The sequence below is a fragment of the Patagioenas fasciata genome, chromosome 5 (genome assembly GCF_037038585.1).
Source record: "Patagioenas fasciata isolate bPatFas1 chromosome 5, bPatFas1.hap1, whole genome shotgun sequence".
Taxonomy (NCBI): Eukaryota; Metazoa; Chordata; class Aves; order Columbiformes; family Columbidae; genus Patagioenas; species Patagioenas fasciata.
In genome coordinates, this window is record NC_092524.1 from 53,307,164 (window position 1) to 53,327,365 (window position 20,202).

General features: G+C 37.5%; 1 protein-coding gene across 4 annotated transcripts in view; it reads right to left on the reverse strand.

Moving 5' to 3' along the window:
* The window catches only part of TTC7B (tetratricopeptide repeat domain 7B), a 145,473-nt gene that overhangs the window by 18,638 nt on the left and 106,633 nt on the right, over positions 1-20,202 (reverse strand). For all 4 annotated transcript variants that reach the window (XM_065839842.2, XM_065839840.2, XM_071809553.1 and 1 more), the window contains 2 exons: positions 19,601-19,741; positions 13,416-13,618 (listed from right to left, as the gene is read on the reverse strand). In XM_065839842.2, the coding sequence (XP_065695914.1) occupies positions 13,416-13,618; positions 19,601-19,741 (344 nt within the window). The remainder of the gene's footprint in view (positions 1-13,415; positions 13,619-19,600; positions 19,742-20,202) is intronic.

The following is a 20,202-nucleotide window of genomic DNA, read 5'->3' on the forward strand; positions in this document are numbered from 1 at the left end:
TCACTGATAAATGATAGAGCTGTTTTAATCATCTGCATTTTAATAGGAGGTCGATCAGTGACAGAGTACTAAATTTAAATATCATAAGGGAAAACCCTTCTTAAGTCTGCCAACCATTTGCAAGTCAAAACCCACAAAAGCCACCCCGCAGGCTCCCTTCAGCAGGCAGCGGAATATTGATGCTGCTGCCCTAACAAGACGGACTGATACACTGGAGAAACCTGCGAGGAAAATAATTTTCTTCAGATTGCAAATGCACTGCAAAGAATAAGCACAGGAATTAAATATGAGTCCCATGAATGGGACACACAGAATGATAAATCAGGAGGCTCGTATCATATTTAAAACTAGGTAAGTCACAGCATCTGTGCCTCGGTTTCCTGATTTCTTGACAGGGAATATAAATAATAATTCAGGGCAAAACATATTTGAAACTTAACACATCAACCTTTCAAAGTTGTTGCAAAACCAAATATAATCTTTTTAAATATCTAGACTTAAGATTTAGAAAAAGAGTAGGAGCTATTTCAGTCATTGTTTTACTATCTGCCATACTGTCTTAGTGCCAAACTGTCTTCAGCCACTCAACTTAGCTACATTTTTATTCCTTTAAGCTTGCTCAGAATCACAAATATTCATGCTTAAAAATATAAAAAGCTATGCAACCAAATACTAAATATTATATTCAAGATTTAAATCAGTTATTGGTTTAACAATGTAAAAATTTATACTGCATAGGTAAAAAAAGACTATAACTAATGGTATTTTTTTCAAATGCCACAAATTATTTGCAAAGTCAGCATTTAAACAAAACATACAGACTAGATTTGTACGTATGTGACTAACTGTTGAAACTAAAAAGCTCTGATCTTTTTTCTCTCTATAAAATCCATGCATATTAACATCAGAATTAAAAAGGCACAGATCAGCACTGCTGATTGAAAAGTGATGAAAGCCCAAAACAGCTTTCTATTTTCAAGTTCAGCACTACTAAGTCTCACTCGTGATGTATTTTTCCAGTCACATCAGTTTAGCCAAGTAGCTTGCTGTGATAGAAGTGGCATTAAAAAAGTGTTAAGAACTCTTGAGTTCACTGTGTTGTTTCATATCAAGCAAACTTGGACTAAACACACAGCGGGCAGGTTTACTTGCTGAAAGCAGAGTGCTGGAAAGAATTCAGTTTCAGAAAACTTTCATCCTTGTGCTTTTACACACAGATAACTGGCTCAAACAAATAAACCTCTGATCTAGGTGCACCAGCACTCAGGCTAAACATGTTCAGCTTACTCCAGCTTCAGTGAGCCTGCAGGGTCGATCAGACTTTTCAGTCATTACCCAGTTAAGTAAACACAAATTGAAACTCAGACCATTGTTTCACAATGCCAAACACACAGCATCAATTCCAGTTTACCAAAATGCCAGCTTGTGATTTTAGTGTTGATGTTAATTTTACATCACATCATAGCAACAGCATAAAAAGATCCTTTATGCTCAGCAGAAAATCAGATTTAAAAGCCATCCAGACTTTCAAAGTCAAAGTAAAGGAATTTTCTTTTCCAAGCCACTGTAAAACCAAAACCAGAGAGACCCAGATAATCAAGTTGTGATAACTGGATTATCTCCATCTAGCAAAGGACAAAAAAGAAAAATAAATCAAAGACTAGCTATCAAATTAATAGTGGAAGAATTTTTACTACCAAAAAGTAGTATACTGTTCGTATTTCAGAAAGAAAATTATTGTTTAATTTTATTAAATTGCATGCAAGGCTTTAGAACAAATGCTGAAGAAAGGAGTGGTTAGCAGTACAGTAATAAGGAAAAGTGGAATAAAACACAGCATGTGTTTATCACTGGTGAGCCACTAAGCTAGCCTCTACAGTATTTGATTAGATAAATTGCAGAGGAAAACTAATTTGTTTGGATTTCAGTAAAGTTTCAATATGGCTGGATATAGGAAAAGAAATCAAACTAGAGATGGCATAGAGCAGCACAAGAATATAAAATCGAGTTAAGATCTAGTTTCCACTCATCCATCCATCCAGCTGGAGGACGGTGAGTAGACTTCAAGGTTTGGCCACCGGACATATCTTAGTTTAATTTATTGTCTTAGCAAATAGGTATCAAGAATGCCGATGAAATTCAATCACAATGAAGTTATAGTACAGAAGCAGGTAATCCAGAGCCTTTTAATAACAAGCTTGTGTGATCCACAGCTTTGGCCACCATGATTTTAGTTGACAAACCATTCTCATTCCCGGTTCCCCAGCTCTGGTTACAGAAGAGAGCGGTCATTTGTATTCAGAGAAAACACTGGCCTGTTTTATTGACATCCAGTATACAAGGTGGTCAAGCATCACATCTCCTCTCCTGAGGAAGAGAGAGCAGCTTTCTGAAGACCAGTAGCTGTCCATCACTTTCTACTTATTATTTGCTGCTATTCATTGAAAAAAAAAAATCTCTAATATGAAGAACAGTGGAAAAATAACCATCAAACCTCAGAAAGGAACACAGTTTTCAGAGTCAGATAAAACACACCTCCGATCTTCCTGAGTTAAAGCTCACCAAAATCTCTGATCATCTAGATGAAAATATCCTGACACAGAAAATAGCCTGGCACCATCCTTAAAGACCAATTCTTTAACTCCATCTAAAACCAGTTAGGCACCAAAAAACACAGCCTATATTTAAAGAAAACTGATCTTGGATAAATTATATTATGCTCTTCATGCATAGTAAATTGGCTGAATCCTTTCAAAATGCAAAGTTCAACTCATCTTTAAACTGTAGACTCATGGGCAGGGGAAGGAGTGCTAAGTACAACACTGGCTCGCAGGGAAGGAAAGCTGCAGTAGATGGAAAAGAGGTCTTCAAATAAAATTTAAAGTGAGAAGAGTTGGAGAGATAAAGAGACACAAAAAGACTGTTTCAGACTGGGGATTTGCAGAAAAAACTCTGTACCAGAGTAGACAACTTATCTGAGGAATGCAGCTGTTTGACATAACCCTGGCAAAAGCGAGCATTAAAATAATTTCCTGAAGGACAGTTGCTTCCAGATCTTTATTTCTGCCTTAAGGCCAGGATAAGATAAAGATAGGATAAAGCACAACTTTTAAGAACATGTTGTTTATAATTCCTAGTCAGAAAAAAGGAATAATCACTGATTAGGTAACTACTGGTCTTCTCAAGACAAGTCTGTAGTCTTGGGAAATGGCTTATGCCAAAGCAAGTCAAGCCCCCTTGTGAGAGGTATAAAGCAAAAGGTAATTTCTTCAGGGCACCAGAAATGCACCTGAGAACTGCTGGAGTTTTATAGCTAAATACATGCACAGGTTATTGTATGAGAGACTGCTGAAGAGCCAGGTCTCGGACACTTGGCTACAGTGCTGCATCTCACACTCATAAATGACAACCACAACTAAACCACACTGAATGGTTTGTCTGGCTCAGATTGCTGGTGATGGGAGCATTTAATTATACTTCACCAGTGTGCAATGTTATGCAGCACACGGAAAAAATAGTCAATGTATGGTGATAACTTCACATCTCAAACGTTTTCCTGTAGTTAATGAGTTCTCACCTACAGAATCCTAAACCAGAACTTTTTTCTCAGGAAAACGGAAATAAAATCCCTTTGGTTCATTTAAAGTTGAGGATGGCTGCTTGCTCCAGCATTTTTCACATTCTTTATATTTACCCCAAAATAAATAATTAAAAATATATCTTTATTAATTATATGAAATTCAATTATAAATGATTACATAGCAGATGTTATCTACCAGTGAAAGCCCACAGAGACCACAGAACAGACAGATATGCATACCAGCTGCCACATAGCTTTGACTGCTGTGTAAGTTCTCAGCTCCAGTTATAAAGTAATTCTTTAATAAATTCAATGAGCATAAAAATGCCCAGGGAAGCAAAATTATCACAATTAGCCCAGTGCATAATTCAGCAGAATGTCCTAATTTAAAAAGTGTTTTGCAAAGCAATTCTCATATTGAAAGCAATTACACAGAGCAAAACAAAAATTGTATTTTTGAGATGCGTGTAAAAAAGCACCAGTAAGTATCCATGAAAAGTGATGTAGGAGAATACAGAAGATAGTAGAAAATAGCACAAGCCTTCCAAGCCTTCTGTTGTTTCCATTTTATGATTTTCTGTTCTTAGAACAAACAAACCAACCAACCACAACAAAACCCCCAAATAAACAAACGGAGAACTTAAATATCAAGAGCAACTATTAGCACTTTACTGACATGAGGCCTCTTGGCCAAATCCTGAATAACAGGGACTAAGAAGACTGACCTTTTCAACCTGTTACATTAGTCTTGATTATTAGTATACTTCCACTAGTAAAAAAATGTATGGGTTTTTTTCCCCTCCATCCTCTTGTAGGTGGGCAGTTACCCAGCAAAAGGCATGGAGGAAAAAGCAAAGATTACTTTGCATATAAAAAACCCCAAAGTGATGACTTCAATGTAGTCAAGCCCTTTAGAGGGTAAAAGGCAGAAGGAGATAAAAGGACTCTGGAAAGACTTTTTTGTGTTCTTTAAATGATACTAGACACATCTTTGCCTATAGAAGCCTCAGTGCAGATCATTAACGTGTACCTGAAGCTCCCAAGAGAAAACCATCGAGAGAGACAGAAGCCCAAAAACTTAATTTGTGAAGATCCCAACCGAGGCTTTTCAGTTGCATTGTTTTGCCACTGACACTTTTGTATGGATATTCCCCAACCACATTGCATAAGCAGGCTGCATGAGGTACATGACTGGAAATATTTTAGAATCAACTGGATCAACTGCCCATTCTTGCAGTTGCATTATACCTGGATGCTTAAAACAAAAATATTCATTAAAAAGCTCAAGTATTAAAAAACCAGCCAAATCAAGCATACAACATCAGACTCGACACAATCAAAAATACATGGTATTAACTACCTATCACAGAATGGGCCATTTTGTGGAACTACAGGGTATTGCAATGCCTGCAAGACAATGACCAGTTGACAGCAAGCAGGTTGCACGGTACATGGTTTGGCAACTTTTACAGTGCATAGACAATAAGACATCTCCAAAATATTAGAGCAGGTTTGTAGCAGACAATATATGTATACATATATACATATGTGTGTGTATATTATATATGCATGCATGGAAGAGGAGTGAATAACGTTGAGGAAGATCTTAATCTTTTGCACCTTTCTTCCATTATTGCTGTAGGTAACATACCATGGAAGTGAGGAAAACAAAACAAAACATTTTACCTCTGGTAAAAAAAGGAAAGTCCTGCATAATAGGAAGACTGTAACAAGATTTTGTCCACAAACACGCAAGTATTCCCATCATGCTGCCTAGCAGAAACCATTACCAGTATCACAGTATGTTTGGGATTGGAAGGGACCTCAAAAGATCATCCAGTCCAATCCACCTAGGTGAGGTCGCACAGGAATGTGTCCAGGCGGGTTTTGAATGTCTCCAGGGAAGGAGACTCCACAACCTCCCTGGGCAGCCTGTTCCAGTGCTCTGTCACCCTCACTGAGAAGAAGTTCTTTCTCAAATTTAAGTGGAACCTCCTGTGTTCCAGCTTGATCCCATTGCCCCTTGTCCTATCATTGTTTGCCACTGAGAAGAGCCTGACTCCATCCTCGTGGCACTCACCCTTTATATATTTATAAACATTAATAAGGTCACCCCTCAGTCTCCTCTTCTCCAAACTAAAGAGCCCCAGCTCCCTCAGCCTTTCTTCATAAGGGAGGTGCTCCACTCCCTTAATCATCTTTGTTGCCCTACGCTGGACCCTCTCCAGCAGTTCCCTGTCCTTCTTAAACTGAGGGGCCCAGAACTCATCTTGCTTGTATCCCCAGAACTGCAGGATGACCAAAGTAGGAAGGGACCTCTGGGGACCATCTACATCCAAACTTGAAGTGGAGTCACCTAGAGCAGGTTGTGAAGGGCTGTGTCCTGTCAGACTTTGAACTCCACATCCTCTCTGGGCAAGTGGATGCGTTTTACACGTGTATCTGAAATACTGTTACCTTTCTGCAGAAAATACACGACCGTATTCTTATTCCCCAGCTCTTTGCCTGTCAGTCACTAGACACAGACAGTGTAGGGCAGGGAGTCCCTCTGCACAGCCTTTGTTGTGATGTCCAGCAAAACCAAGGCCCCAATCTAGACTGGACCATTGTGATCTTTGGATTTTATTTCCCTGAACCCAAAACAATACTTGGTTGCTACCTATCAAATTATAATATTTAATCTGTACTTGCTTTATATGCAATTAATTTATAATAGCTCAGTTTTGATAACAGAACCCAGTTCCAAAAAAACGTTATGCTATAAAACATGAATTAAGGCTCGAGACGAACATGACTTGTATTTTGAAAATGGAAAAAAAAGATTGTTAAAATCTTCTGAGCAAAGAGAGCAATTTTGGAGTAACACTGCACACTGTAGACTGACCTGCTGCAACAGCCAATTGTGATGAATTATCTGATGGGTGGAATTTTATCAGTTCCACACAATGCAATAAAAACACTGGAATGATTCCTGACCTGCCAAATAAAGAGAACTCTAGCCAAAGCATCCCTTCCTTCTGCCAGCATCTAACACTAATTAATTTTCCATTTTTTAAAGTGGGAACAAATAGAAGTGATAAAATGCTTTTTGGCAAGCTGAGTCTGAATTGATAAACTCTGGAAAAATCTATCCCACAGATAACATGAAAACAGAGGAAAATAGAAAGTTAAAGCTGAGCATATCGGACAAAAATCCCTATGTAAAAATAAAAGACACCTTTGAATTCAGAGAGAAATTCTCTTTCAAAAAGAAATCTCAGGAAAGTAAAATGAAAATAATAGACCTAAAAAAAACACTTAAGAAAAAACTACAGAAAGCTGCCTTAACCATTCCTACTAAATTCCCAATAAATCCTACACCCTAATGGCTGAGATTCTCCATCTTACTCCAGTTCTGTTCAGTGTAACAGCAGTGCATGCTGTCCAAAATCAGATTACCTTTGTATCTTCAGATATTCACAGACTGTCTAAACCAAAAAACTAACATATACCCAGTTGCAGTAGCCCTCTTGTAATGGCCTTCAGCTGAGGACAGTATGGACAAGCTGAAATCTGTTGAAAAGTCCTCATCAAGCTCACTCTCAGGTGGCGAAAAGCATCCAAGAGTGAAGGTATTTTCTTGTTGAAATATCTGCTACTGCTACAGCTACTTTAAGCCATTTGGAGTAAATACACGGTAATGTGAAAATAAGGTCTTTTATGAAGTAGGACCTGTTTCATTAGCCCCAAAATGCCACTTTCAGAACAACAGTTCTCAGGGCAACAGCACAGACAGTCCTGCTTGAATAAATGGGAGCTCACTGCTTCAAGTTCTAAATAAACTTAGTGCAGTAAATCCCCATAGTGACTTTGTTTCCAAAAGAGCAACTAAATTCTAGTTTAAACTCAAATTTTTAGAAATTATTGTTGCCAAATACTAAACAAAAATAGATCTGCTTTAAAAGAGTACTGTGAAATTCAGATAAAGCATCCAGGAATTTAAAAATTCCATTGATATTCCTCCAGTGATAATCTTTAAGATAAGAATTAGTACAAAATGGTTAACTGCTGTACTTGAACTCAATAACACTAAAAATAATAGGAGATAACTTTGAAACAAATAGAGGAAAAAAAACCAAACTTTCTGGATTATTCACCTTGATTGACACTTTTAAAAAATATTTCAAAAGCTAATGACTACGCAAGTTGGTGTTATGTACTTAGTATTGCATTAAGCATCAATGGTTTTATGCTGTAAGGCTGAAACAGGAATTAATATTTGCAAGGCAGAAAAGAACACAGCCTGCGAGTGCCATGTGGCGGGCAAAGAATTTAAGGTGTAATGAAATGGTCCTTGAGTCACTTGAACTCAATGAACATGTTCCAGGTTAAAATGCAAGTAGAACTGCCATTGATCTCGCAGAGTGCAGAATGCGAATATTTGAAATATTTAGATGTGATAGTGGTCAAATCACAGTAAAACACCACCTGTCAGGAGCACCAAGATTTTGGCTGAACATATGTTTTGCTTTCTCTACTTTCTATGAAATAACCTTGACGTTTCTGAAGGGCAAACCCACAATATTTTACTAACAAAACCGATTACCATTTCTCTCTTCTTCAACCATCGTGTGCATAAGGATGCACTTAGAGAGCGAGTCAAACGAGCACTGAGATTTGGCAGTAGCATTTAGCTCTACGGTGATCAGATACAACACAAACCACCAACATAACATGCTTAGGACAAGTCTATGTGGTCTAAACCAACAATTTTTACAGTATAGCAGCCTGACAATGAAAATCAAATAAGTTAGTGAATGGTCCCCAGATGAAGTCCTTGTTATGAAAGGAAGAATACATACAAGAGAATACTGCCTCACTGAAGCAAAAAAGCTAGTTTGGGTGACTGTGCTTAGTCTTCATCTTCTTTAACTCCCCTGACTCCTTTGAACAGCATCTGAACTCATGTTTCTAAACCCTTCTCTGCTTTTCCTTTCAGTCAGCTCAATATCCTTGACAGGCTTATAAGCGTACACAACCCATACGTACTGCTGGGCTTCTTTCTGGTAGTGTTCGGGTCGAAAAAAAATGTAAGAAGTCAAAGCAGTTAGAAATAAATAACAATATAACTGAAAGGTAAAGCGCACATAGTTAATCTAAGCCTTGAGAGATCTGACTTAGTTCTGCCTAATTTTAGGAAACTTTAACAGATACCTAATAGTGTGGAATGTAATTCTTTAAGATAATGCTTTTTAAAAACTCATTTCTACATGAGTAATTTTGGATAAGTAATTTATCCCTTTCTGGTTTAGTTTTCTACTCTTGGAAGCCAAGCTACTAATAGGATTAACTGGCAAGTGCTATGATGAATTACTTAATATGCAAAAACTATAAGTCTTCTAGTATTATAACCATATACAGATGTTGGAAAAATAATTTCATGTGAAAGCTACATTTAGCTAATAATTTTTTGGCCTGAGAGAGAATACATAGATTTGTTTCCTGGACAATGGGTTGAAATATTCATTGCCATTTCAGGCATTACTGAATGACGGTCATTTCAGGACTTTTCAGACGTCAGCAGGAGGGGCTGCTTTCCACAACAGCACTCTGACTGCAGGAGATAATAGACAGTTTATTCTTTTTTTTACACAGGAGGAAAACAATGACAAAAGCAGGAAGGCAGCAGCAACGCAGAAATCTGGAGGTGATGATAAAGGGTAGGGAGAATAGAGAAAACTGTTTAAATAAATCATTGTGGCCAAAATCAGGCAGATGACAACTAAGTATATATGACATTCAATTGAAGAGCAAATCATCATTTTTCAATTTAGTAATTAAGGAAAATTTTCAATTTCATTGTGTCTGATAAAAAGCGATTTGAAATACAGAACACAAACCGAAGTATTTCAAACCTTTAGAGCACAACTTTGCGTAGTTTTCCCTGCGTGCATCGTAGAACCCTTAAAAAGAAAGGGTCCCGCACTTGTGCAGAACCATTGGTGCTGCCCTCTGTGAAGTACACGGCACTGACACCGGCACGGCACAGCTTCCCTCTTGACACCTTGCCAACAGCCAGAGCCAGCCAAACAGCCACCTGGTGCAACCCTGACCTCGAGAACCTTTCAGTTAGTGACAAACGGTAAAAACCAGCACCTGAGAACGGGTAGATCTTAAAATGAGAATTGCTCAACAGAACACAGCGAATGAAAGTACGGATATAAACATCAACTATATGAGGAATAATTTAGCTGCACAAGCAACTAAGGAAAATTTTAACAGCATTTCTCTTAGAAATAACTAGTTTTGTTGTTCAGTTGGTTTAACGAATAAAAACCCCAACATTGTAGAAGGGACAGGGACAGCTGTGAGCGTGAACATGTTAGTAACAGAATCAATTTTACAAGATGTTCCCTTCTGGAATAGGTGCAAAACTGATTTATCCTTTGCATATTGTGTTTTACCTAATAAGGGATTTGAGTACATTCTTATCAACCTAGCATTTATCTTAGCCCAAATATGCCTAGAATGAGAAGAAATATACACAGTATCTCTGGAAATTAAGCTAGTCAGCAGTTATGCAATTATAGAGTAGTGCGCATGTGCAGTACCCAAAGGTGAAAAGGACAGAAGCGATGAAGACTACTTACTTCATCCTGAAGACCCCCTGAAAGACCACCAGGGGACACTGCGCATGATCAAAGTAATTCCAAGGTGTTGCAATCGATGTTGCAATAAATGTTGAGTAACTATTACATATCCTAATGATTCTAATGAATATATGAATATGTATGTGAATGGACTGTATAAATACTGTGCAACTTAAACTGACCGCTGAAGCCAGCTTTGGGTGCGAACCCCTGGTTTCCCAGCGCTGAAATAAAGCACCGCATATAACTACGCCCGTGGTTATGTGTCCTGATTGCTAACAAACACACACACGCTGCCCTCTGCAGCCAGGTCTCTGTTAGAATATCTCGTATCTTGCTTAATGGAACAGTATAACCTGGTCAGTTCCATTTCCCAAGAAGTTTAATTAAGAAGAATACAATTTGTTTAAATTGTCATTTATTCGTGGATCAAGCCCCCACCATCTGGTGTCACGTTGTCTTAGGCTTTTCATCACTGAGGCAAATACAGCAAGAGTTAACCCCTCTCTCTGAACCCTCCCACTTAGCATTATCATTTTGTTGGTGAACATATCTATCACTGCTACCTGCTCCAATTTTCACACCATTGCCAAGGCCTCCTGTTTTTCATTTTAGTAAATCTTCAAAACAGGATTAAATCAGTGAAGACCTTAGAGATAGCAGTATAATTAATAATAACTTGTTTCTTTACAAAATTATAATTTTAGACAAACATAGTCTTTTAACAGCTCATACCAGCCACTAAAGGGTAACTGCATTCAGAGAATACATTAGACTTGAGCAAAGTGCATGTCTTCATGGTCACATTAACAGAGTATGGAGTCTGCACTTGAGACAAATGCAAGAGCTTCTAGGCAGAAAAACTCCAAAGCACGGACCATGCCTCAGCTCATGGAAAGAAGCACATTAGTTCTCAAACCACAAGACTAAACTTTTTAGTCTTTCTTCACACATTTCTTCAGTAATGTAGATTAATAAGGTTGTTTCTGTGTAGAAACAGTAGATCATATTCAGGAATAAGTACTTAGAATTACAGCTGAAAAGTTGTACTGAAAAGTAATAAAGCTTCAAAGTTTCATTTTTCATCATTCTTACTAGAGTGATGTATCATCATTAAAAGGATGGATTATAAAAGGAGAAATCTTGCCTATTCCCAGTAAGCTGTTCTTATTCATACAAATATAAACATATATTATATTTAGTTTTTTTTCTTCTCTGGACAACTACACACAATATCTCAAATCAAAGATGCAGATTTCTAAACCACTAGCATCAGGAATTTTCACTGAGTGTCAGATATCAGTCATTCTAAAATCTTTATTAAAAGAAAAAAAATCTTTCAAAACTGATATCAAGTTCAACTGCTTCAAGTTATTTTACTTGGAGAGGCAGGGCTGGATACATATGTTACATGCTGGAACTTGTGCCATCCTTCAACCTTTTTTCCTTTTTGTTGCATTTTATACCTAAAGTTGTTACAATCTATACTTGGTATTTGACCAAAAAAAGAAATTTACCAAAGCTTACTAAATAAATCTGAGCTCTAAGGTAACTTAGGTTGCAACAGCAGCATTTTATATTGATTTCTAAGCTTCATTAGTAAGTTATATCAAATAATTTTTAAATATCACATTAATCACAGAAAATAAGGTACTTTTTCACAGAACTCTGGTTCATAAACTGATTGTTAGTTTAGAGTTGTGAATACAAGTATTGCAAGTTACTGTTTCAGCTATTGTTATAGAGGTTGGTAACTCCACAGTGCTGTTGCTATAGCTCCCTTGTCACTGAGATCATATCTCTTTATAATAACTAGGCAAATACACACAAAGTGTTGAGACATACAGATATTCATCTATACACATGGACAAGAGTAAACACTGCAAACTTCCTCCTCAAAATACTTTTTGCAATAGTCAAAAGATAAGGAGGACACGATTCTGTACTTTTCCCCCACGTGCAATTACATAGACAAGTATTTTTATAGCATACATCTTTAATTTTTGTATTTATGTAGCATAAATCTCTCAGCGTCTATTCAAAACATTTTAGTAGAGAAATGATCTAGAATAACAGAAAAAGTTTTTAAAACCAAAATTCTTAATTATAAGAATGCTTAAAAAGGACTGGCCAATCCAATGAAATGAATAGTTTTCCTCCAGCTTGCACTCAAACTGAAAAGCTCATAAAAAGGGAACCCGGATTGGAAGCACAGTATTTTTCATCTCACGTGCCTCTTAAGGCAGGTAATTTCTCAGACATTCTGAAGGGCATTCTGCGTTTACAGACTATTTATTCAAAGGTGGATTCAGAGGCTGGACAAAAAGATACCCACAAAAACATGAGCTTTCATTTTCACTGAGCTGCACTGCTTTAGGTCGACTGCCTGCTTCTTCGGAAAACGGAACCTTTTGGCATTTGTCAGTAGGCTCAAATATCTTGAAATGCTGAAAAGGTGAAACAAAAAACTTTCCCTGTGCTGCCTTCCTATCTGATCTTTTGTCTCATATGTCCCCTTCAGGGATGTACGAGCAATTTCTCTGAATAATTCATAAGCACCTAAGCAGAAACTAGCTTCTACTTGTGAACAAGAAGATTGGGCAAGAAGCTGATTGCAGCTGTTCTACTCCGCTCTACCTGCAAGAAAACTGCATTAAAAATAGTTTTCCTAACATAGTAAGCACAGAATATATACATGCATGTATATATGAAGTATATAAACAAACCGACGCATTTAAGCTGGGGAAACATTTAGAGCTATACATTTCTTTGAAGGCAAGACTTTGAAAAATCCAAGAAATCACATAGCATGAAAGTAACCAGTGTGTAGAATTCAACTTGTGGTTTGGAACTGGATAGCAGAATGACTGCTCTTTCCTCTACACTACAGTGTGCAACTTTTCTCTGACCACGAGACACTTTTCTTTCCCAAAAGCACTAAATATTAGGCAGATTCAAATGACTTATTTTTCTGCGAGCCCTATTAGGACAGAAAGAATCCTACTGCCTGCAGATAGCCTTTATGTCCCAACACACACAGAAGAGAGAATAAAAAACCAGAAAAGACTGTTTCCAAAGCTATTTTGCTAGTAAGAACCCAGATCCAAAAGCCATACGCTATGGGTTACCCATATCAAGTTCAGATTTCACAATACAATATCGTAAGTTGAGCTGAAAGTACTCATGAACATGGACTCAAGACTTACCAGCCTCTGCATGCTTTTCACATGGGTAGGACTAATAGATAAGGCCTCTTCATACCAGCGTTTGGCTTCATCGATATTTCCACGAAGTTCAGCCACTTGCCCTCTCATGTAGAGAACGTAGTGTGACATGGGGAAGAGGTTTGCTGCTTCCTGGGTACAGGCGGTGGCCTCAGCAGGTTTCCCAATGCCTATGTAGACCTCAGCTGTGGAAGGAATGTGAGGAGCAACGAATGATTCTTGCTTCAGCATACCATGAAGAGATGTTGGCACATGTGCTGCATTTGCAAATAGTTTCATCCTAAGCAAAGTCTAATTTCCTTAAAAAATTTGCAGCTTAAAAGAAATGATTCCATCAATTATTTAAAATTAGTTACTCTTTTAGGAAAGATGCTTTTCTAAATGTAATAGAAGTTTGAACCTCTAAATAGCTGTTCTAAACACCAGAAAACTCTTTGTTATTTTTAACTGAAGTCTGGGATTTTTTCATTTTAGTTTTATTTTTAAGATGTGAGCATGCCAGTATTCCAGTACTATTTAAGAACAGAAAACCCAGCACAAAACAGCACACAGAGATTCTCACAGGGGGTAAGAGAATACAACTGATTATGGGGTTTCCTGAATTTTACATGTCAGCCATTAAGGAAGAAGCAGCAGCAATTGCTCCAGCTACCAATCACTAAATAACAAGCTTCGTTATAAGTTTCCTACTTCAGAGCATTTAGAAAGAAATATAATGTTATTTGATATGAAAAGTTTCCTAGTTAAGGTATCAGAAGATGCAAAATGCTTAATCATCATTCTGATTTGACAAAATTTATTTGTATTTCCAAGCATTTTACCTGATATCCTTCAGAAACTAAGAACACTTAACTCTGTACTTTTTAAAAAAGGCTATTTTTAACATGAATCATTCCTGATGAAAGCAGTTGAGTAGCCTGACATGCACTTATCTAAATCAGACTGAAAATACAAGAAAAAGAAGTTCATTCAGTAAGTGATTAACAACTAACAACAGAAGTAGTATTTGCCTTCAGTATCTCTCATGACACTCCTCAACACAGCTATTTTGCTATCCTGCTGCATTATCCTAATCTCTGGCTGAAGGAACGGGAGAAGAGAGGAACAAAGAGATACTAAATGCAAGAAAAATATATTAAAGGTTCTGGGTTGGGTTATCTATTTCTTTTACTTTGCTACAGACCCTAGAAAAATTGAGCCTCAAAGTACTTAAAGTGCATTCTATTGTATCACCTTGTACAAGAGTCTTATAGACTAAGGTTTCAATCAAAATGCTCCATCAAACCAGCAAAGGGAACTATGTCTGTTCAAGACACACTTCTCACCACACCATACAGGCCACCCATCCTGGTTGGAAGGCTCTCAGACGATGATCTCACACTACTGTAGTGGATTTGGGGTTATGCCTAAAATGCTGGATGGGACTGACGACTGAGTGCCTTTAGAGAAGATTTCTTCTGAAATAATTGCACCAAACAGGCACTGGTAAGCCCAACTAGTCAACTTCAGTACAGCAGACTGTATAAACCTTAACTTACAGGTGATACCTGCTATGAATAATCATACGTATTTCCATCAAAATTAATTTATAACAATGGCTAACAAAAACTGGACTTTCGGTAGCAGTTGGTGAGTAAGTACAGTTTAAATGTCCTACTCATCTTCCATTTTTTTTTAACCAATTTTCGTAGGGTTGCTGGAATAAGTTATTTTCTTCCCCTGAGACCTTACCCTACTGACGAGAAAACAGAAATTTCCACAAGAGCATTATTTTGCTCCTCAGTTGATTCAGTGATTTCACAGAGCACATTCTACTTAACTTAGTATGTCCATGTGGATGTATGGAATAAGAAATTAATAAAATGCTTTTTGACTGAAAAATATCCCGTCCACATAATGAACTAACACATGAAATTGCGGATCCAGCAACACTTCTTTTTTCCCCTCTAACCCTAAGAACCACCTCACGTAGTGAGAGATGGAACTGTATGACTAATGAATAGCAAACCTGGAAGATACCAAAGGGATACAATTTTGAAAGAAAAATCTAAATTTGGAAGAAATTATTTTTTCCTAGGGTTTTACTGTTACTAACTGCTGGTAAAATTCAAAGAACAAACTGTAGCCATAATCTGAGAGCTGGACACACAGCATAAAATGTGAACTGTACCCAGAGTTTAAAAAAAAAAAAGGAAAAGCTCTGGGTACTTCATTCTTGAGTGCTTTTCTAAAAGCTACATGGTCAATATTACTAAGTGAGAAACAAGATTTTAGTGAGTACAAAATACACTACATTATTTAAATGCTAACCATTTGAACTTTCCTGGTTTTATTGTCTCTTCTCCAGCATCATGAGACTTGAAACATAGTTTTAAGTACTCACTCCCAACTTGTTCAGTGAAAAGACTGAGGAAAAATATAATTGACACAGACTGTAAAAGTTATTAAGCTATAATTATTAGCAAATCATATGCAGAAACTAAAAATTACTTAAGTAGAAGAATAATCTGCTAACACAATAATTGTAGACTAAAAAATAAGCAGAGACTGGCTAATTTAACAGGCTGCAGTTGAAATTCTGTATTTCTTGAAGGGAAACAAGTATGGCAGCAATGGCTTTTAACACTAACCAACGGAGTCTGCAATGCTCCTAATCAAATTAGTCTTATGTTACTTGAAGGGATACTAAATCTTGCTGTCCTGCTTGCTAACTGCAGCACAAAAACTTGACAGTGGTTAACAGATCTTCCTAAAAGTATTAAATTTACATGAAATATTTCATTTATGTTTAAAGTTATTACAGAGTTATTTTAAAAATAACTTCTCATTTTCTCTAGCAGAAGTTATGACACCCCAACAGAAGACATATAGTGGGTTTTCTGAAAAGCTATGGTAGAATGAACAGAACATTAAACTTGTAGCTAGGTGTTAAGCATGAAAATTTATTCAAGAAATTTCCGAAACTGAAGGAGATCTATTAATCTGAGATATTGACTTCAAACTGAATAAAAATGGTAGAAACCAACATGGCAAATTCAAATAAATCAGTGGTGGAAAACTGAAAAGTGCCAGCATACTCTATAAGAAAATCTCACAGAGAAGCAGTAGTTTGAAGAGAAACCAGGTGCCCAGTCTGATGTGTCCCCCTAGAGAATCACAGAACGTTAGGGATTGGAAGGGACCTCGAAAGATCATCCAGTCCAATCCCCCTACTGGAGCAAGAACACCCAGATGAGGTTACACGGGAATGTGTCCAGGCGGGTTTTGAATGTCTCCAGGGAAGGAGACTCCACAACCCCCCTGGGCAGCCTGTTCCAGTGCTCTGTTACCCTCACTGAGAAGAAGTTTCTTCTCATATTTAAGCGGAACCTCCTGTGTTCCAGTTTGTATACATTGCCCCTTGTCCTATCATTGGTTGTCACCGAGAAGAGCCTGGCTCCATCCTCCTGACACTCACCCTTTATATATTTGTAAACATTAATGAGGTCACCCCTCAGTCTCCTTCAAGCTAAAGAGCCCCAGCTCCCTCAGCCTTTCCTCACACGGGAGATGCTCCACTCCATCATTTTTGTTGCCCTGCGCTGGACTCTCTCCAGCAGTTCCCTGTCCTTCTGGAACTGAGGGGCCCAGAACTGGACACAATATGCCAGATGTGGTCTCACCGGGGCAGAACCTAGAATGTCTTCTGGATCAAACCCCTCCTATGCTTGCATTTTGAGAAATCAACATATTTTCCAATCAAGCTGCATAGCAACACTGAGTTCCATCTTGACACATTTCTCAAAGGACCATGATAACCATTGATCATTTAGTGACACGTCTGTTTTTTAATAGTGAGTTACTAGAGAACATCCTAATTGCAAAAGTAATTTTGTGTCCCATTTAAAATAAGCCTGATTTTCCACCTTTGCACTGTATGCCCAGAAAAGAAATGCTGAAACAGACCATTAATAAACACAAGATGAAAAATTAAAAGCCAGTTACTGTGTGTACAATCTTTTGACTGAATGCCATGCTCATTTGCACAGCTGTAATGACACTGTATACCCATAAGAACAATAGTTTTCTCTCTTTTTCACATCATATTTATTACTTTGGGTAAATATATTCCACTAAGTTTTGCATGTACTAGAACTTCTTTATTTAACTTTTCTATGTTTCTGTAATTTAACATGAAGAATAATTCTCAATTTTTGTATTTTAAAATTTAAAGCTTGTTAAAGATTTCCCCCCCACACACACTAAGAAGTAAAACACTGTACAACTATACAGCAAGTCAAACAGTTAAATGTGACATGAGTCTTAAAAGGAAGCAATTTCCCAGTGGTAAATCTTCACTTCTATTTAAAGAACACGTGCTGTAAGTAAGGCGTTAAGTAATTTTATCACTGTTTTTGATGCAAGTAACCCATATCTACTGAAGGAGATACTTTCCAGAATATCTGCTTTGTGTTGTGCTTCTGTGAGAAAACTTTATTCTGAATGTTCCTACAGTGAAGAGCCTTTCTCAAGGTTCAGGGCATTTACTGTGGCAAGACAAGTAGCTGAATAGCAGGATACCTAAACACCCTTAAACGCAGCACAAATCACCAGCCTGAAGTATCGAGAACAGGATCATCCCAAAGTGGAGAGGAAGCAGACTTCTGGTTGCAGTACCCTCTCTGATGGCAGACAGAAGCTCTTTTCCATCTTGTTTTTTCCTTCATTCCTACCCATATAGAGTGAGATCATACTTTGTTGTGTCCTTCTCTTGGATATTTAACACTTTAGTTCATCCTCCAACTCTCTCCTACTTCCCACCTAAGCTTCCTCCTGCTGGTAACACGACCTACAGACCACAGTTGCCAAAATAGATATTTCTAAGAGTGGAATGCAGAGTGTGCAGCAGACCAGCAACATGGATGCAAACCTGACTATGCTGTGAACTAAAATGGAATCAGCAAAGAGTTGTCCAGACCCCTCCTTTGTGGGCAAAACAGTAGCAGTCACTTCCATGGACTTGATAAGCAGCAACAGGACATGACCAAGAAAAATTGGATGCTAAGAGGTATTGTAGATGGCCATCTGTGATAGATTATAAATATTTAAAATCAATGATGCCACCCATGACACAGGGCAGGTGACTACTCTGGGCCATGGTGGACTTTGCATTGTTCTAATCTGTGTTGCTTTTGAGAAGCCCTTCTGCCCCCACATGAGATCACCAGTATTAATCATTATCATTGCTCTTTCCAGTCTTCTAGGCTTTTTCTCTAAAACGTTAATTAATAAATGGAAGCCACTGCCCAGTAATGACTTGCACAAAATAAAACTGTTAATGCAAAATAGGAAAATTAAAACACTAAGAAATACAACACTGTTTTGTTAAATGTAAATATTAAGAAAAAAAATTATGTGACTGAAAAATGTTCAAGTCTGAGAGCAGGCAAAAGCAGAACAATTGCTGACTGATTCCTAAATTACACCTTCCTGAAGAAATGAAAACAATTGCAAGGTATACATTTTCAAGTGTGTAAAAATACACTGCATTGTCATTTTCTGGTTGAAATTTTGTATAACAGCTACTTGTGAAATTCCATTTAGCTTGAGGCTTGAAGCAGCAGAACAATATTAAACCCACTCAAGATGACTGTACATTTAGGAAAACAATTCTGGGTGTTTTACATTAATGAATTTAGAAGGAAGAGAACTGAATGAGAGCTCATTATCACAGTTGCAAGGGACAGGTTGTTCAACAGTGCTGTTACCCTTTTTTCCCACATATGCAGAATTATTCATTTTCAATGATAAAGATTTTATAGTTGCAAGAACTCTTTTTTAATTTCACAAATATTTTTTTTCCAACTAATGGAATTAGGGCATCTAAACTTGCAAATAGTTTGAGGTACTTCATGGATAAGGGAGTGTTGCCTTTATTCTACAGAACATACGACTCCACTGATAGCAGCTACATTATAAAACTACTGCCTTATCTTACATAAAACATCTTACACGTCTGTGACTCAAATACTTTTTATTTCTTGACTTGCTTCAGTGCCAAACACACCCCCGAAAAAATTAGATCTGATGAGTGATAATAGATTCTGAATGAAACCAACAGATTTTTGCAAGCCCTTAGATTAGCAAGAAAGGTGAAAGCATAAGAAAGAATTTCACTTTCACGGTACCTGCATGTAGCCATATTTGAGCCAGAGTCATCCAAGGGTGCAGGGGACCTTGTTTTGGGGCACTGCTTTGCAGAGATGAAGCAACCTCAGACAGTGCTTGCTCCACTCTGGAAGCTGCTATTGATGTGGCATGGACTGAACCTGTAGAAGTAATATAAAACATTACCATCACAGAAAGAATGAAGGCCACAAACATTGCATAAAACATGTAATCATAACCCTTTTCCTGAGAGGTTTTGGCCCAAACTCCTCTAGACTGAATTTACACGTACAAACTTGAAGAAATTTTTTGAAATGTCAGGTAATTTTCCGTGTTATGAAAGCTTTTATACTGTTCTGAAAGACTATATAAAAACCACACTGAACGCTGGAAACTATACCTGACACATTTTTAGCTTGCTACTATGAATACTCTCTATTAAACTCAACACCTCTTTTCTGACAATGTACAATCCAAAAAAACCATTTGTGATGGTATCATACAGTGTAATCTTCAGGCTGCTGCATGCACTTTGATGTTAGTAATTGCTATGTCTTTCCATAGAGTGCAATTAGAGGACTATTTTAAGGCTAGCAACAGTACAAAAAGGAGAACTAACATA